General features: G+C 45.4%; 1 protein-coding gene across 1 annotated transcript in view; it reads right to left on the reverse strand.

The window, feature by feature from the left end:
• Nucleotides 1–591: 591 nt before the first annotated feature.
• The window catches only part of HMGA2 (high mobility group AT-hook 2), a 108,075-nt gene continuing 93,988 nt past the window's right edge, over nt 592–14,678 (reverse strand). Inside the window, exon 5 of the mRNA XM_088522980.1 lies at nt 592–1,124. Coding sequence (XP_088379106.1) covers nt 1,077–1,124 — 48 coding nt within the window. The 3' untranslated portion in view covers nt 592–1,076. The remainder of the gene's footprint in view (nt 1,125–14,678) is intronic.

Consider the following 14,678-nt stretch of genomic DNA (forward strand, 5'->3'; position numbering starts at 1 on the left):
AAGCTTAGCTGAGGTACATGGTATTGGTTCTTTACATCATGACTGATGAGTAGTGAGATTTATTTCTTTTGAAATACTGGTGCAGGGTGAGTGGAATTAGTTGAAACTAGTCAAACCATTTGGATTATTTTTGCTTTTTTTCAGGTAAGTTTGTGATTAATTCTGAGGTACCTTTCTATATGTTTTAAAATGCTTTTCTTGGTAAAGATTTAGTCATTAATGGCGTAAGAGTGTTTGATGGCAGTCATTTCTATGTCCATAAGCAATGTCTGGCTCTACAGAAAGCCAACTCCATCTGACTTCCTAGTGTCCAGAAGATGACGGGTGTTCATTTTGTTTATTATTACTTCTGCTGATATGTTTGTAACTATACAACGTATCTTTGTCTTTCTTCCCTTTTGCAAAATGAAAGTACCTTTTCTTTTTCTTGTTGATGTCTTTCTTCTGATTACCAGCTGAATGAAGTGAGATCAGCTTTCGATTTTTTTTTCCTGAAATAACAGTAAGTCTTAAAAAAAAAAAAAAATCAAGTACAAGTCTACAAGAAAGTTATCAAAAAAAAAAAAAAAACAGAGTAGTATCTATCCCTTATCTTTGGTGTTCTAAAACAGGGAATTTACTAAGTAGGGAGTGGGTTGCTGGAAGTGTTGCAAGGCTGTGTTTCACACCAAGCCTTTCCTATCTCAATGCCCATTAAAATTAATACGTTACAAGTTTCTTGTTTCTATGCAGTGCAGTGAGTGACTTAAACCTGACTTAAAGCTCTTCTGACCCATTCACCCATACTTAGCAGCTCAAACAAACTATTAGTAGGTTAAGGAAAAAAGAAAACAGTAATTAAAAGTTGCATCCTTAATCTGTGTCCCCCGTTGTGTTACAGCAGTTTTTCACTAAACCTGGGACTGAAGGGATTACAAAGAAGATGATTAGTCAAATCCTTTTTAAAGTTACTTGATTTTTTTTCCCCCCAGGCAAGTGGAAAGACCATGGCAATAGAAAATAAGTGGTCAAGGCAGTGTCTTCTCCCTTCAAAAGACCCAACTGCTGATGAGGTAGAAATTGCGTGGTGCGGTCTCCTAGTCTTCCTCTGCAGATTCTTGTGAGGACGTTTCTTCAGTCTCTTCCTGGAATAAACAAGGAGAAAACATAATTACTTATTATATATATATACACATATATACATATATATATATATGTATATGGCAGCAAGGAAGAAACCCCTGTAATGCTCTGGCATGGACTTTTCATCCCTAGCAGCACCAATTGCTTTGGGGAGGCCGGTGTTTGACGAACAGCTTGCCAGCACCCAGCACCACACAGAATGGTGAACTCACCTTTTCCTTGGTGTCCTCCTGCATCCCGGTGCCTGTTCCACCCCTGCATCCTAGTTACATTTACTAACATCCAGCACCTTTAGGGATGCAGGGTAAGCAGGAGATGATAAACATGTTCGACAGAAGGGGCTGCTAGGGAGAATTGTATTTTAACCCACCATTTCACTGCCTAAACCAGCACGTGAAAAAGCTTGAGGAGAATAAGCATTCCCTCCCCCACCATAGCTAATGGAGACCTTTTAAGAATGACCAGCTTAAAACAGCTTATAACCGTCTTCATACTTTAATAGATTTGATTTTCCACATGGCTTCGTTTTGTCTGGGTGGCGAGCTGACACAATTTATAACCCTCTTCCTTTCCCAGGCCACTACAGTGCACCATTCAGCAAAGCATGCCTTAAAGCTCGGCTGCGTTATATGGCCAAGCTCCCATTCATTAGTGTTTGAAACACCTCAGCTGTGAAGGGCTCCTAAATGCTACCATGTGTGACACTGCTGCAGAAGAGCGGTGTCAAGGCAAAATGAAAAAAGAAAAAAAAAAAAACCCACCCCAAAACGCAGAGCTTTAATCATAGGGCACTGTTCACTGCAACCCCTTTGCAAAAGGCTTCCCCCCGCCACCCCTGAGGGGGGGAGAAAAAAAAAAAAGCTGTAAATCCAGGGAATAAACATAAGTATAAGTGAATGCATGACAGCTTAAAAAATATAACCATAGCAGCATCAAGCCATGAGATTTCACACTGGTTTTGTTTAGTCTGCTTTGGGTTATGTGGGAAATGTGAAAAGCATGAAGCAAACGCTCCCCCCTCTCCCATCAGCCCCCCCCTTCCCCTGCTAAACCTCGGGCCTCAAATATTTAAGCCAGCAGGTTTATACCTCTCGAGTAGGAAACGGGCCATGACCCGGGGATACTCTCTCGAGTACCAGGCACCAAGAAAGATGTAGCATGATCAAAGCTGCGGACGGACGAAAGAGAGCAAAGTCAAGTGTCAGCTGCCCTCTGACCTCTTCTTTTCAATTAATATTTAAATGCCAGGAGACACCAATCTATCACATGGATGGACAATTTTTTCCCCGCTGCAGCTCCTTTCCGCTTGCAACGTGGCTCTCCTTGGAGTGCAGCTGTGGAAATCATCCCAGGCCGCAGGAGGAGTAAGTGAACTTTGCTCCATCCCTTACAGTTTTGAGGGAAGCGCACTCAGAACTTGGGGTCATGGAAAAACAATTTCGCTGCCTCCAAAGTGCAATTTCCACTTAAAAATCATGACCGCAGGTTCTCTGTTCTTAGCACAATACAGGTAGGAGTGGTTTTGCTGGTGGTATTTGATGATGCTCACATGCTTAACTCCTCACAGTGCCAACATCAGCCCTGAACTCTGTAAAAACCTTCTTCAAACACCAGGTTGTGAGTTCTCCAAACTCTCCCTCAGGCCTCAGCACACACCAAGGGGGTTCCCTTCATTTTATGATGAGCCTGTCCAGAAAATACCAAAACCTTACTAAATCATTCTCCATGAAGGTGGACCATGGATCACAGCATGACAGGAATGGGACAAGGGAGAGCATGGGGAAGGACACACTTCTGAAGTCAGCCAGGGGAGCCACAGAGAGCTGTTTTTAGCTGAATACTTGTCTCCTCAAGCTATTTTACTGTGACTCTCACAGTATTTTGTTTTACTTATGATCCCTGCTGCTGTGACTGAGAAAATGAATAAAGATATTTATCCTCCATTAAATTATATATAGTATACATATATGTTATATATATGCACATATATGTTGTATGTGTGCACTATATATACTATATTCACTATATACACTATATATTCTATGCACATACATACAGGTACGCATATGTATATATGTCTAAATATGCATATGGATATGTACATATGCATATACATGTGTATGCCTGTAGTACCTAAAAAGATCAGAAAACAAGAATCAAGCTAAAAATCCTGCAATATTTAAATAATTAACTTATCACCAAAAAATACTTGCGACTGGGTACTCTGCTTTTCAAATCCATGTCAATTTGGGGAAAGACATTTCTCCACCAAGGAAAGCTGGCAAAGGGAGCAGACAGCTGCGCTGCAAAAAAGGAGCGCAAAAACTGTAAGATGGCCTCAGTACAACAGGGCACTTTTAAGCAACATGTCATGTGCTTTGTCAAGACACAGATGGAGCCACAATTGCTGCTCTGAAGTGCTTACAATTCAAACAAGATGATACTACAAATCAGACACATATGGATCCAAAGGACCTTGGCAGAGGTTCTGAAAGAGCCAATGCAGGTTGCAGGACAGGGACACCTAGGGGTTTGGGACAGGTGAAGGATCGGTTACAGGGACCGGCAGATTGTGCAGCCGTGATTCTCAACCCAGACTTTGCCAGCATCTCTCACACACATCTCCTCAAAAAAGGAAGGGGCCAGGACTTTGTGCAAGCCTTGTAAGTTGCAAACCTGCCCTGGTCCTAGTTCAGCCACTGAAGCTCATGGTTCAGCCCATCAGGGCATTGGGCACTTCGGGGAACAGGCTGTTTGACTCCTGTGGTGCCCTCCAGAGATCACAAGATCTACCACATCCAACTGGCACAGCCCTGCGCAGACCCAGGCTCAGCCCCCAGGCCAAAAGTCAAAGGAAGAACTTGGTCCAGCGAGAAATACTGTGCAAGTCCAGCTGTGCTTCTGATCAAGTTGAAGAGAAGGGCAAAAATCAAGACGGAAAGCGCAGTCATTAGCGTAGACATTAGAAACCCAAGTTGCTGTGTCACAGCATGATACCCATAAAGAGCATAAATTCAGAAACACCACCACAGGAAGCGCTCGGCTAAGCTGCAAAGGTTTCATGTTACTTGGCAGCCTTAATTCAGGTTGTTCTCACTTTGAGGTGCTTTCACTGTAGTTGTGGAGACAGAATGGTGACATGTGTTAATTGAGCGTAAATGTGCATCAACCCAGTTTTGCTTTGAAAAGCTGCTCTCCTGGTTATTTGTTTCCGCCTGGATCAAGCTCGCGAGAGACTGGGGTAGCAGCCTGCAAGGAGAAACCTGAGAAAGCTTCAAACCAGCCAGGTCTGATGCAGCTAACAGGGAATCTGCTGCCATGCTGAGCTCAGGGAGAGATGGACAAGGACCTGAAAGGCCAGGAAAACACTCAGATGCACAGTTTTGGCTTAACCTCCCACTGCTAAAACAACATCCCAGCCAGCTTGTTTGGTACGAGCTCCCTGCATGTCTCTGTGCCCAGCAGGCAGGTATCCTCATGGGCTGATGGACACACAATGTGCCTGACAGAGGCAGTTTCACTTGGTGCAACCTGCACCCAGTTGTCCCATGCATGGGTACAGTTTCTCCGGAGCTGCTGCTGGTCACAGCTTGGTATTTCAAGCCGAACGGTCAAGCAGCATCCGTGGTTATTCCCAAACTTGGCTGCTTGAGCTGAGCTACCAAGCAGGGAGTGATGTGGAGCTGCTATGTCTCAGCAGCAGAGAGTGGCAAAAGCTCCTGGATGCACAAGTGCTCCCCAGGGGCAGCACATGGCTGGCAGAAGTGCACCCCTCCTCTGTGGGATCCAGATGCTGAATAGGAGGTGGGGCCATCCCAGATACCCTTGGCATCGTTGAGGGCTGCCAGCAACCACTCCAGAAGGGTGCTGGCCTCTCATGTCTTCACAGAATCACAGAACTGTTAGGGCTGGAAAAGACCTTGGAGATCATTGAGTCCAGCTGTGAGCCCCTCGTCACCACCCTGCTAAACCGTGTCCCTAAGGTGACTCCACCGCTGCCCTGAGCAGCCTGTTCTGACGTTCCACCGCTCTTTCCATGTAGGAATTCTTCCTAATATCCAACCTGAGCCTCCCCTGGTGTAACTTAAGGCCGTTTCCTCATGTCCTACCCGTAGCTATTCCGGAGTGGAGACCAACCCTGTCTCACCACAACCTCCTTTCAGGCAGTTGCAGAGCGCGATGAGGTCTCCCCAGAGCCCCTCTTTGCAGCCCCCCAGCTGCTCCTCGTGAGCTCTGTGCCCAAGCCCCTTCCCCAGGGGTGGCGGCACCCAAGGGTGCGGGGTGGCCCCGGCGCTCCTCACTCTGCCTGCGCACACAGGTGTCCGCACTGAACACCGACCTGTTGTTGCTGACCAGCGCTGCCTGCAGCTCTCTCCTTCACGGAGATGTACCCGCTGCGGTCCATGTCCACCGCCTAGAACCAGGAAAACACCTCCGGATCCACGCCCGGAGAGGCTCCCCTGTCTTGTCTGCTTGCCCTGTGCGGAACCTCATGGTTCCACAGGTCACCTAAAGGGGCCTGCACTGGGCGTCGAGACAACTTGGTCCGATGTCATCTGCCCCATGGCAGGACCCACTAACCCTCACCAGGGTACTAATGTTGTCTTTCTGCTTTTGTAGGTTCTCCACTGTGGACAAAGCAGAAACTTGTGTCAATTATAGGAATAAAGCATTCACCACTACCACGTGCTTCTCATTTCTACAGCTCAGCTCTGGGACCAGCCAGAGTGCAGCTGTGCCACTAATGACCATATTAAAACTACAGCGCCTTTTTCAGGTCAGAGCCACTCCTTGTTCTCAAGAGAACTCCTTCCTGTGATAGCCAGTGCAGGCAAAAAGGGTTTATCACTCTCCTGAGGCCTGTATTTGGGATCCAGAGTGAGCTGGTTGCTGCATGTTATTTTTCTGGCCATGTATAACAGCAATCAGTAGCACTCTGGGGGTCCTCAAGAACATACAGGCTTAGTTTGGTCTTTACCTACCACCTGCATTTTTTTTTCTGGTCAACCTCCATAAGGTAGGGAGGGGTACAAGCATAACAAAAAAAAAAAGATGAAAAAATTGTTCCTATTTGAAATCAGTATTCCCTCCCTGCAGGGAGCCTACCTGCAGAACGCTAATTGTTTGCCATTTTTCTAAAAATGTTTATTTTGTTCAAATTCCCTGGGGCAAAGCTCCTTTATAGCTACTTCAAGGTTATTTGTCTTTGCCTCAAGAAGCTCACTAGCAATTCATTTGGTAATTCACTTTTTTCCCCCTCCACACTCTGCTCATGCATCTCCAAGTTGCCAATTTAAAAACCGAAGATCAGTTTTACAAGATGAACTGCAAGATCATGGTAACGCTACATGTGGAACCTCCGAATTTGTTAGAGCTTTTATTTTATAACAAAGTATTTGCTATTGGCACAGATTTTGCTGTCTGCTTCCGAAGGCCTGAGAGGGCATGCTTGAATAGATATGTCAAAAAGAAGTGCTGACAAGAGCAACTTGCAAACTGTGGACCATTGTCTGCAGTTAAGTTGTCTGAAATGCCCTGGCATGCAAGCTAATATTTTCAGAGGGGTCTCTGAAGTCAGTGACTCCTCTTGATGTTGCAGCAGTTTGGGCTGTGCCCAGCTGAGATGCAGTGCCACCTAGACCCAGGCAATACAGCAAACTTTACCAACTTAAATAGCACTAGCAGATACTCTCACGGGGTTTGCTTCATATAAAGCTCTGGGTAGGACCTGCTGCTTCAATCTGCTTCACCTTCTTCAAAACACATTGGCGAGACCTGGAGCCTGGCCTCTGCAAGGACGTCAGTCATCACGCAGCCCTGCTGAGCTCCCTGACATCACTCATCAGCAGTGAGTAAGGCAAACTTAAATCTGAGAATCAGGATTCAGGGCTCAAATTTTTAAGAGTATTTACTTCACCCATTCCAATAAAAATATTTATTACGGCAGAAGAGATCCCCATGACCATATACAAAAAGGCCACAAGATTCCTCTTAATGCTGGATTAAAGCATATTTTTCACAAGGGCGTCTGAAGAAATGATTTCAAAGAATATGAATGCAAGTTGGTCACCACCCTACAAGCAAGCCGTTTCCACGTGGTGTTGCTGCTGGCAAGTGCAGAGGAGCACAACTTTGGTTAAAAGCTCTCCCGGAATGGGGTAGTAGTGGAAGCACTGCGCTCTTGCACGGTCATCACTGCACTTTACACTCAGTACTCACGGACCAAAGCATGGATTAGCCCTGGGGTTCCCCCAAATAATCACACCTCCTGGTGCATAGATGTATTAAGGACAGAGAGACAACTGGTGGACGACAGGGCAGTTTGGGATTTAGGGGCTTGAAATCAAGCTTGCCTTAAATGTCTGTGTCCCATATTGAATGTAGCCTTCAAAGGTCCACCTTGTCACCTAAGGATCTTGGCCTTCAATGACCCTACTTGACCACTGTGCCAGTCCAATGTTTGGGCACTAACAGACCAACACATGTAGTTGCAGAGCTGGCAACACTCTTAAAGCTCCCTTCCGTCTGGGCATGTCCTCAGAGCTTTCAGACTTAGGTAATGCACAACAGCAAGGACAAAACATTTCTGGGTGTGCATGTGTAAGGAGCAGCACTGATCTGGAGTCTCACCTAAGCATGGAAATGCAAGACATATCTTTCTTCTGTTAAAGTCAGTCCACTCTTATACAAACAAGCAAATATTGCCCGATTAACCAAAGGCCTGCCCAGGGTTTACTAGATTTACTAGATAGCCTAGGTCTTGCAGCAAGTGAGCCGGCTGGGGCACCAGGAGCCCAGGCACTCAGCCGCTGGGCACGCAGCAGGAGCTTTTCTGTCACCTTGCTTAGCTCCCAGTGGTGCTACCCAGTGAAATGCTTGATACAATCAAGTGCTAATAAATCTCCCCAGCTATTTAGAGAGAAAGGGCTTAACTGTCAGGATTTTTAAATCCAGGAGAGCTCACAAGGAGAACTTCCGGAGGCAGGGATCAAGGTGACCTAGGCTTAGATATCCTGGAAAGTAGCTATTTTAGGCTCTGCCTCTCAGGATTTTCTGCAGATGGGCTTAACTGAGCCTCAGTCCGAGGTGCCCAGCATTTCCCTGCATTTTAGAGCAGCCCTGAAGGTAACTTGGCATGGAGGCTGCGAGGCAGCAGGCCATGCACTGATGAAGCCTTTTGAAATGGAGACTCAGCTGTCCAAGTCAAATCAGGTCGGATTTCTTAAAACGCCTTTTGGCACTTGAGTATAGCAAGTGCCTTTTTGACCGAAGCGGGTCAAAATACTTTGAAAAATCTGTTCCTCATGTGATTAAAAGGAAAGCGAAAATCTCCAGCAAAATCTCTGCAGCAGACAGAAGAATTTTGCTGGGAGCACTGTGTGAAGCCGGTCAAGCATTGACCCACAGGGAAAATATTGCCTGAAGCCATTGTGGGTGTTGTATCAGCATAGAGAAAAACACATTTTGGTCTTGGAAAGCTTAAAGCCCACAAGGTGTAAACAAACTTAGTGGGAAGAAAGTAAAATACTGAAGAAAAGAAGCAGCAACGAGCAGGGCTACGCCAGCCTTGTAAAGCCACCCTTACAAACCTCTCCTGGAGGCTGCAAGCTGGAGGAGCTGGAAACTGCTGTGCTTCACGCAGGGCACCACGCTTCAGGGCCAAGATCCTGATCATCTTTAGAGCTTAAGGAAACAAGAGGCTGTGGTAAGAGCCTATAATTAGCATGTGTGTTTATAAAAAGCTGAAAGAGCAAAAAACACCTGTGTTTTTTAGTCTTACAAGTTTTGCAGGCCTACACCCTCCACCGAATCTCTGCAAGCCACAGCGTAAGTTCTCTCTCATGGCTGTGGAGACTGCAAAGCCCAAAGCCATATCACAAATCACACATGTACACCCAACAGAGCCTGTCATCCTCCCAAGCTCCTACAGGCCTCTAAACAGTGTTGATTTCTGTGCGTTTTTATGTTCAATTTTATGTACAGTGACAGAGGATGGACTATGGTGCTGGTCTGGCTCCTAGAAGGGGAGGAGACATAAGGAAAACGTTGATGGGCTGAAAGGAAGGCCAAATCCACATCATTCACCTCTTCACCTCGCTCTTATTCTTGAACATGTGAAGGAAAATAAAGTCTGTTACATTTCTATTTTACTTAATTTTCCTTCCGAAAAAAATGACTGCTTGTTACAGACAGGAAGCAACTGCCAGAAGTTATTCACCTCCAATCCTTTATCACTTAAAAAAGCATTACGGGGCTGCCGGCAACCGCGGTTTCGGAGCTGCTATCTATTCATACCGATAACTACTCAAATAAAGCATCTTCCTCTGGAATCCCAGCTGAGGGATTCTGCCAAGTGATCAAACTTGTCTGAACCTTGGAGCGGCTGCTTTGAAGTAGCAAGAGGGAGACAGAAAACCTGCAGCCGCGCGCCGCGCACACCTCATTAGGGCCCAGCTATGTGGGAAGGCCAAGCGGCAGCTTCCCGGTCAAGCGGGCTCACCCGCTGCCATGGGGCCTTCGGGAAGGCGCAGATAAAAGGGCCTTTCAAAGTGCCGGTGCCCCGGTGACATTTTTATGGCGCGCAGCCGCTTGCGCGCCCGGCTCCACGCGGCGCCGCCACGGGCTGCGTTAGGGGCAGGTGCGAGCCTCGTGCTCGCCCGTCGCTCGCCCGCTTGCCCATGTGGCTCCTCAGCTTCTCCACTCCTGCGTCCAGCAACGATGGCTCTACCTTCTCCCAGAAATGCCCAGAAAAGGCACTCCCTCCCTTGCAAATGAGAAACATATTTTGGGAAAGACAACTCACCGGGTCCTCTGATTCCACAGACTTCTTGGGAGACTCTATAACTCAGCTAAATAATTCTTTCCCCCCGCTTTTTTTTTAAAAACACTAAAGCCGAACAGACTTGTAAAACACTTTTAAAACCGTCTGCAGAGTTTAATCAGCGATCTTACCACACAGACACTGGTGAGGCCACGCGCTGGCAGCAGAGCAGAGTATTTAACTCTCCAAGCAGAGGCTCTGGGTTTAATTTTCAGTTTCAGACTAAACAGCGGGTCTGCCGTGAAAGGCAGAGCAATGAAAATGCTTCTCCTTGCAAACTTTACTGACGGTGCAGGCACGGAGTACCAGTTTGTGCAGGCAAAACAGCACAAAATCGGAGAACTTTCTCTTGGTTTTAATAAACCCACCTCTCCCCCCACCACCATCCCCTCCTTTTTTTTTCTGACTGCAAAGAATTCTGCTGCTATTTTATTATGTAATGCTGCAGGCTAAAAATATATCCCTAATTTAAGCCATCTTGCCAATAAATCTACAAATACCAGGTAATCCAAAAAGGGTAGTTACAGTTTAATGACATACTCTTCTTGTCATCTTAACATGTTCAACTCCTAAAGGATTTAGAGTGATGCATTTAAAGATTTTTCAGCTTCTTAGATATCTCCACGCAGTCTAGCGGAAAGGGCAATAAAGTATGGTCCTGTCCTCCCTGCTTCTGGTGAAGGAACCCACCTCTCCGAGCCACAATCGCCCCGGGATTTGTGCTACCAGAGAGCAAAGCTTTTTCTCTGTCTAGATAGTTTGATTTGAATGGAGTGTGGCCGTCCAGACTGATGGTCAGAAGTTATTTATTTTTGATCAGACAGCCCTTTATGGGAGCTTCCATTGCGACTGAACACATCTGTATTTTTTGATCAAATCAGTAAAGGTTGCTGGTGGAAGTCTGTGTTTTAAACACATTTTCTTCCTGGGGTGGGGGGTGACAGATTTGCTGCAATTTATTCCCCAGTGTTAATTCTCCTCTTCCTAAAAATGCAAAACATACTAATACGTACGACAGTTAATGCCCCATCCTATAACACAGCTTGCGGAAACTATTAGAGGGAGCTGCCTAAAATACTGTGATTATTTTTTTGTTCCGATTTCAGTTTCCAGATTTTGCCTCAGAATAAGCAAGAGAAACAGGGAAGGTGGGAATCATTCATGGCCCTGAATGCGAGATCTCCTGGGTCCTAGAGCTCACTGCCCCATTCTTCCAGGCCCCAAGTCTGGTTTCAATGGAGCTCTCATTTTTCTTCCCGCTAATCCTGCCGTGAGATCAACCATTGGTAACTCTGTGAGAAATTAAACACTGGGATGTGGGAAATCTGAGAGCTGAATTCGGGCAGAATGTGGGTGATTCTTTTTTAAAAAAAATTCTCTCCTTTTCTTTTCCCATGGTGGTTGTGTGGCAATACTCTCCAACCCTGAGATCGGAGATCAGCCCTGCACAACGTTACTATATCAAGAGAGCAGAGGCAAAGCAAGAAGTACAGCAGCGATAACATATATATATTTTTAATATAAGCAGCATTTTTAAAACTAGATTACGGACAACATTTTTTGAAAGCGCTCCGCATTTCTACAAATGCCAAACAACAGGATCAGCAGCAGAAGTTCATCATGGTGATGCTCAACATCTGCTGGAGCAGACTTCATAAATAACTTAACATTTGTGGCACTGGCTCTCACTGAAACAGGATCCACGAGATAGTTTGCCCTGGCGATGTGAGTGCTACAATGGCCACCAGTCAGGCAGTCATTTTGAATGGCTTTTCTTCTGCCTCTGTGTGAGAAAAACACATTAATTCATTTAGGTGCTGCAGCGAAAAACTCAAAAGTTCACACAGTCATGGTGCTATGTGATGGCACGGTGGGAATACCGATGAAAGGGATGTGAGATGGACACTCAGTGTGGGGGAAATGTCTACTGTGATTTTATTACTTGTTGTCCTCTAGGAGCCCTCTGCCCGAGATTTCTTCTGTGGGCTGCAAGGCAGGAGGCATATTCCTAGCTCCATCCTCTCCTTCCTGAGTCTTAAAGCCTGGCATAGGTGGCACAAGCTGACGGACAGCCCAGGGATGCCAGATGTCACTCTGACACGCCAAGAAGGAAATAAATTCCCTGGATGCCACAAAGCCCTCAGTGCCTATAAGGGCAGCTGTGAAAAATGTTTCCCATTCTGTTTTACACTGTTACTTTGGGGGAGTAAGGGGACCTTATAAAAATCCCCAAATAACATAGAAATTGCAAAGAATAAAACAAAATATTGTCTTCTTATTGCTTTCCCACAGAACATGTTTTAAAATATATGTCACTTATAAACACTGAACATACTGCTATTTTCCCTAGCCACATGTTTTTTAATAGTGCTGGTATGCAAACACTGTAACTGGCTATTCCAGCAAACTATTTAACAGAGGATGAATATATTTACCTTGTTTTTAATGTTAAATCTCATTCCATTTCTCTTATTCTATGTCTAGTACAGCACATCTCATTTTTAACATGCATTTGCAACAGAAGATTATATGATCCCAAACAAGGCAAAGATGTCACGATTTCTAACAGTGCATCAAAGTTCTGTTGGTTAAGGTCGTACCATATAACTCTGAGACCAATCTGGGCTACAGAAGATTCACTTCCCGTGTTCTTCAGTGCAGTCATTCACAGTCCCAGCATACTTATTATTTTTATTTCAGCACATGGGACATCTTTCAATGATTTCAGCTGGCTGTGGAAGGGGAATGGATTATGATGCTGACTGGGAAAAACACAGAGCCTCCGTGAGCGCTCAGTAAAGAGCGCAAAGAGAGCTTTTTGTTTTGCAGAGCTCTCACACACACTAATCTTCACTAATTACTATTTTGATTATTTTTGTTGTAATAAGCTCAAAGTTGGATCATGCTGATATTTTCAACTTTCTGGATATCATTCCGGGGATATATAGAGGGTAGCCAAGTTCTTCCTAGAACTCAACTTTTAAAATCTGTCTGAAGTAAAGTACCCAGATATTAGCAGTGCAGACCCCAGCTCTCGTGGAAATTTTGGCCAAAATATATAGCGTGAGCATGCAAAAGTAGCCCTGTCTAATTTACTCTTGGCTTGCATTTTCAAAATACTGTTCTGTGCCCAGCCATCCTTCTTGGTGGTATTTCCCAAGCATATGTTACTGCTCCTTCTCTTATGGCTGTTGCTAGTGAGACTGCAGGTTGCTTCCACGCAGAGCCAAGTTTTGAACTGCACACAGTATAAATCTAAGCAGTTTTTCGGTCAAAGCCATGGGATTAAATACAAAGCTATCCTACGCACAGCCATCTCAGGCTTCTTTGCCAAGCAGGGATGCAAGAGGGAGGAGGAGGAGAGAGGGCAAGGACACGTGTTGCAGACTTGGGGAAAGGCTTTAGCTTAGCCCTCGAGTCTCAAGCCGTTCATCATCAAGCGCAGTGCCTGCTCTGAGCGCCAAGCACGGGGTTGCTCAACATCTCTCGCTCCTATATGTTTAGCAGGGATTTTAGGGAGAATCTTTGCTGGTAACCTGATAGCATGTCTGTATCAAATCGGCAAATGTGTGACCAGCGCTGCATTCAGAAGGTTGCTTCCTGCCCTGGGTCTCATCTCAAAGGAATTAAATGTTGCAGTTATGTTGAAATCTTCTTTTTGCCAGGTGACGGTTCAGTGCCATGCTGGGCTACACAGTGACACCGCTGCTCCTGGACGGACTCAGAGCAATTGGCTCCATGGCTCTGGCAGGGACGCGACATCCCTGAGCAGCGCTTTACAGCAGGCGATGCTGAATCCCCCAGCTTTTACCTGTCCAGCCGTCCGTTACGCCTGCGTACTTGTCCCTTCGAACTGTGCTACCTGAAGGCTAAATCTCTCAGGAACTCAACTCACTATGCAGCTAATGAGTAGAGAGCATGCACAAACAGCTTCCAAGACCTGGCTCCTTTTTCAGTTGTATCAAATCGTCAATGCATATGCTCCTGCAACTCCTTATGCAAAAAAGAAGAACTAGCATCTGCGTTTAAGCACACGTGGAGCCACAGCACAGGGAGACATGCCTGAAAAGGACACTGCAGTGCTCAGAAAACCACGGACAGAGCAGACTGCCCAAATACTTGCTTCTTTTCTGGACTCATTGCTGTGCAGCACTGAGGTAGGTGCCGCTGTAGAGCCAAGATGCAACAAAACCCTTTTCCTCTCCCCTGTTCTCGCAGGAGACCATCACTCTTTGAACTATAAACTCCACGGCAGCCCAGGCTGCACAAGTGGCACTGAGAAACATCTGTCTTGAAGGTCATTTCTCTTCTCCTTTTTCTTTCCCTTTGGCCATATATTATCACAAATAGTATGTTTAATTTACTTATAAATGAATTTCAGGAAGCAGCAGTATCAGAAACGTTGCTCTACCTTGGTTATTTAATAAATAAAAATCATACAATATTTAAATGTCAAAAACCTGCATCTTTGACCAATCTGGGTACTTAAGAGGAGCCACATTGAATTACATTCTTCAGATTCTATTCAGAACTTACGCCATATAAATAAGCAAAAAATTGCTGCCAGAAATATCAAACTTCCTTTTCTAGCCCTCATTCCTTAACATAGTTAAGTTCCATGCTTCATCTGCTTGCAAGATTAATAACTGCATCTTCCTTTATTTTGAGGGCATTTATTTTCCCTGTTTTTGTTTTGTTTTGTTTCAAAAACCTGTCCTCTTTTTAAAATTATTTC

Source organism: Tinamus guttatus, unplaced genomic scaffold (assembly GCF_059628265.1).
Source record: "Tinamus guttatus ecotype Peru unplaced genomic scaffold, ASM5962826v1 Tinamus_guttatus_pri_ptg000171l, whole genome shotgun sequence".
In the NCBI taxonomy this organism is placed as follows: Eukaryota; Metazoa; Chordata; class Aves; order Tinamiformes; family Tinamidae; genus Tinamus; species Tinamus guttatus.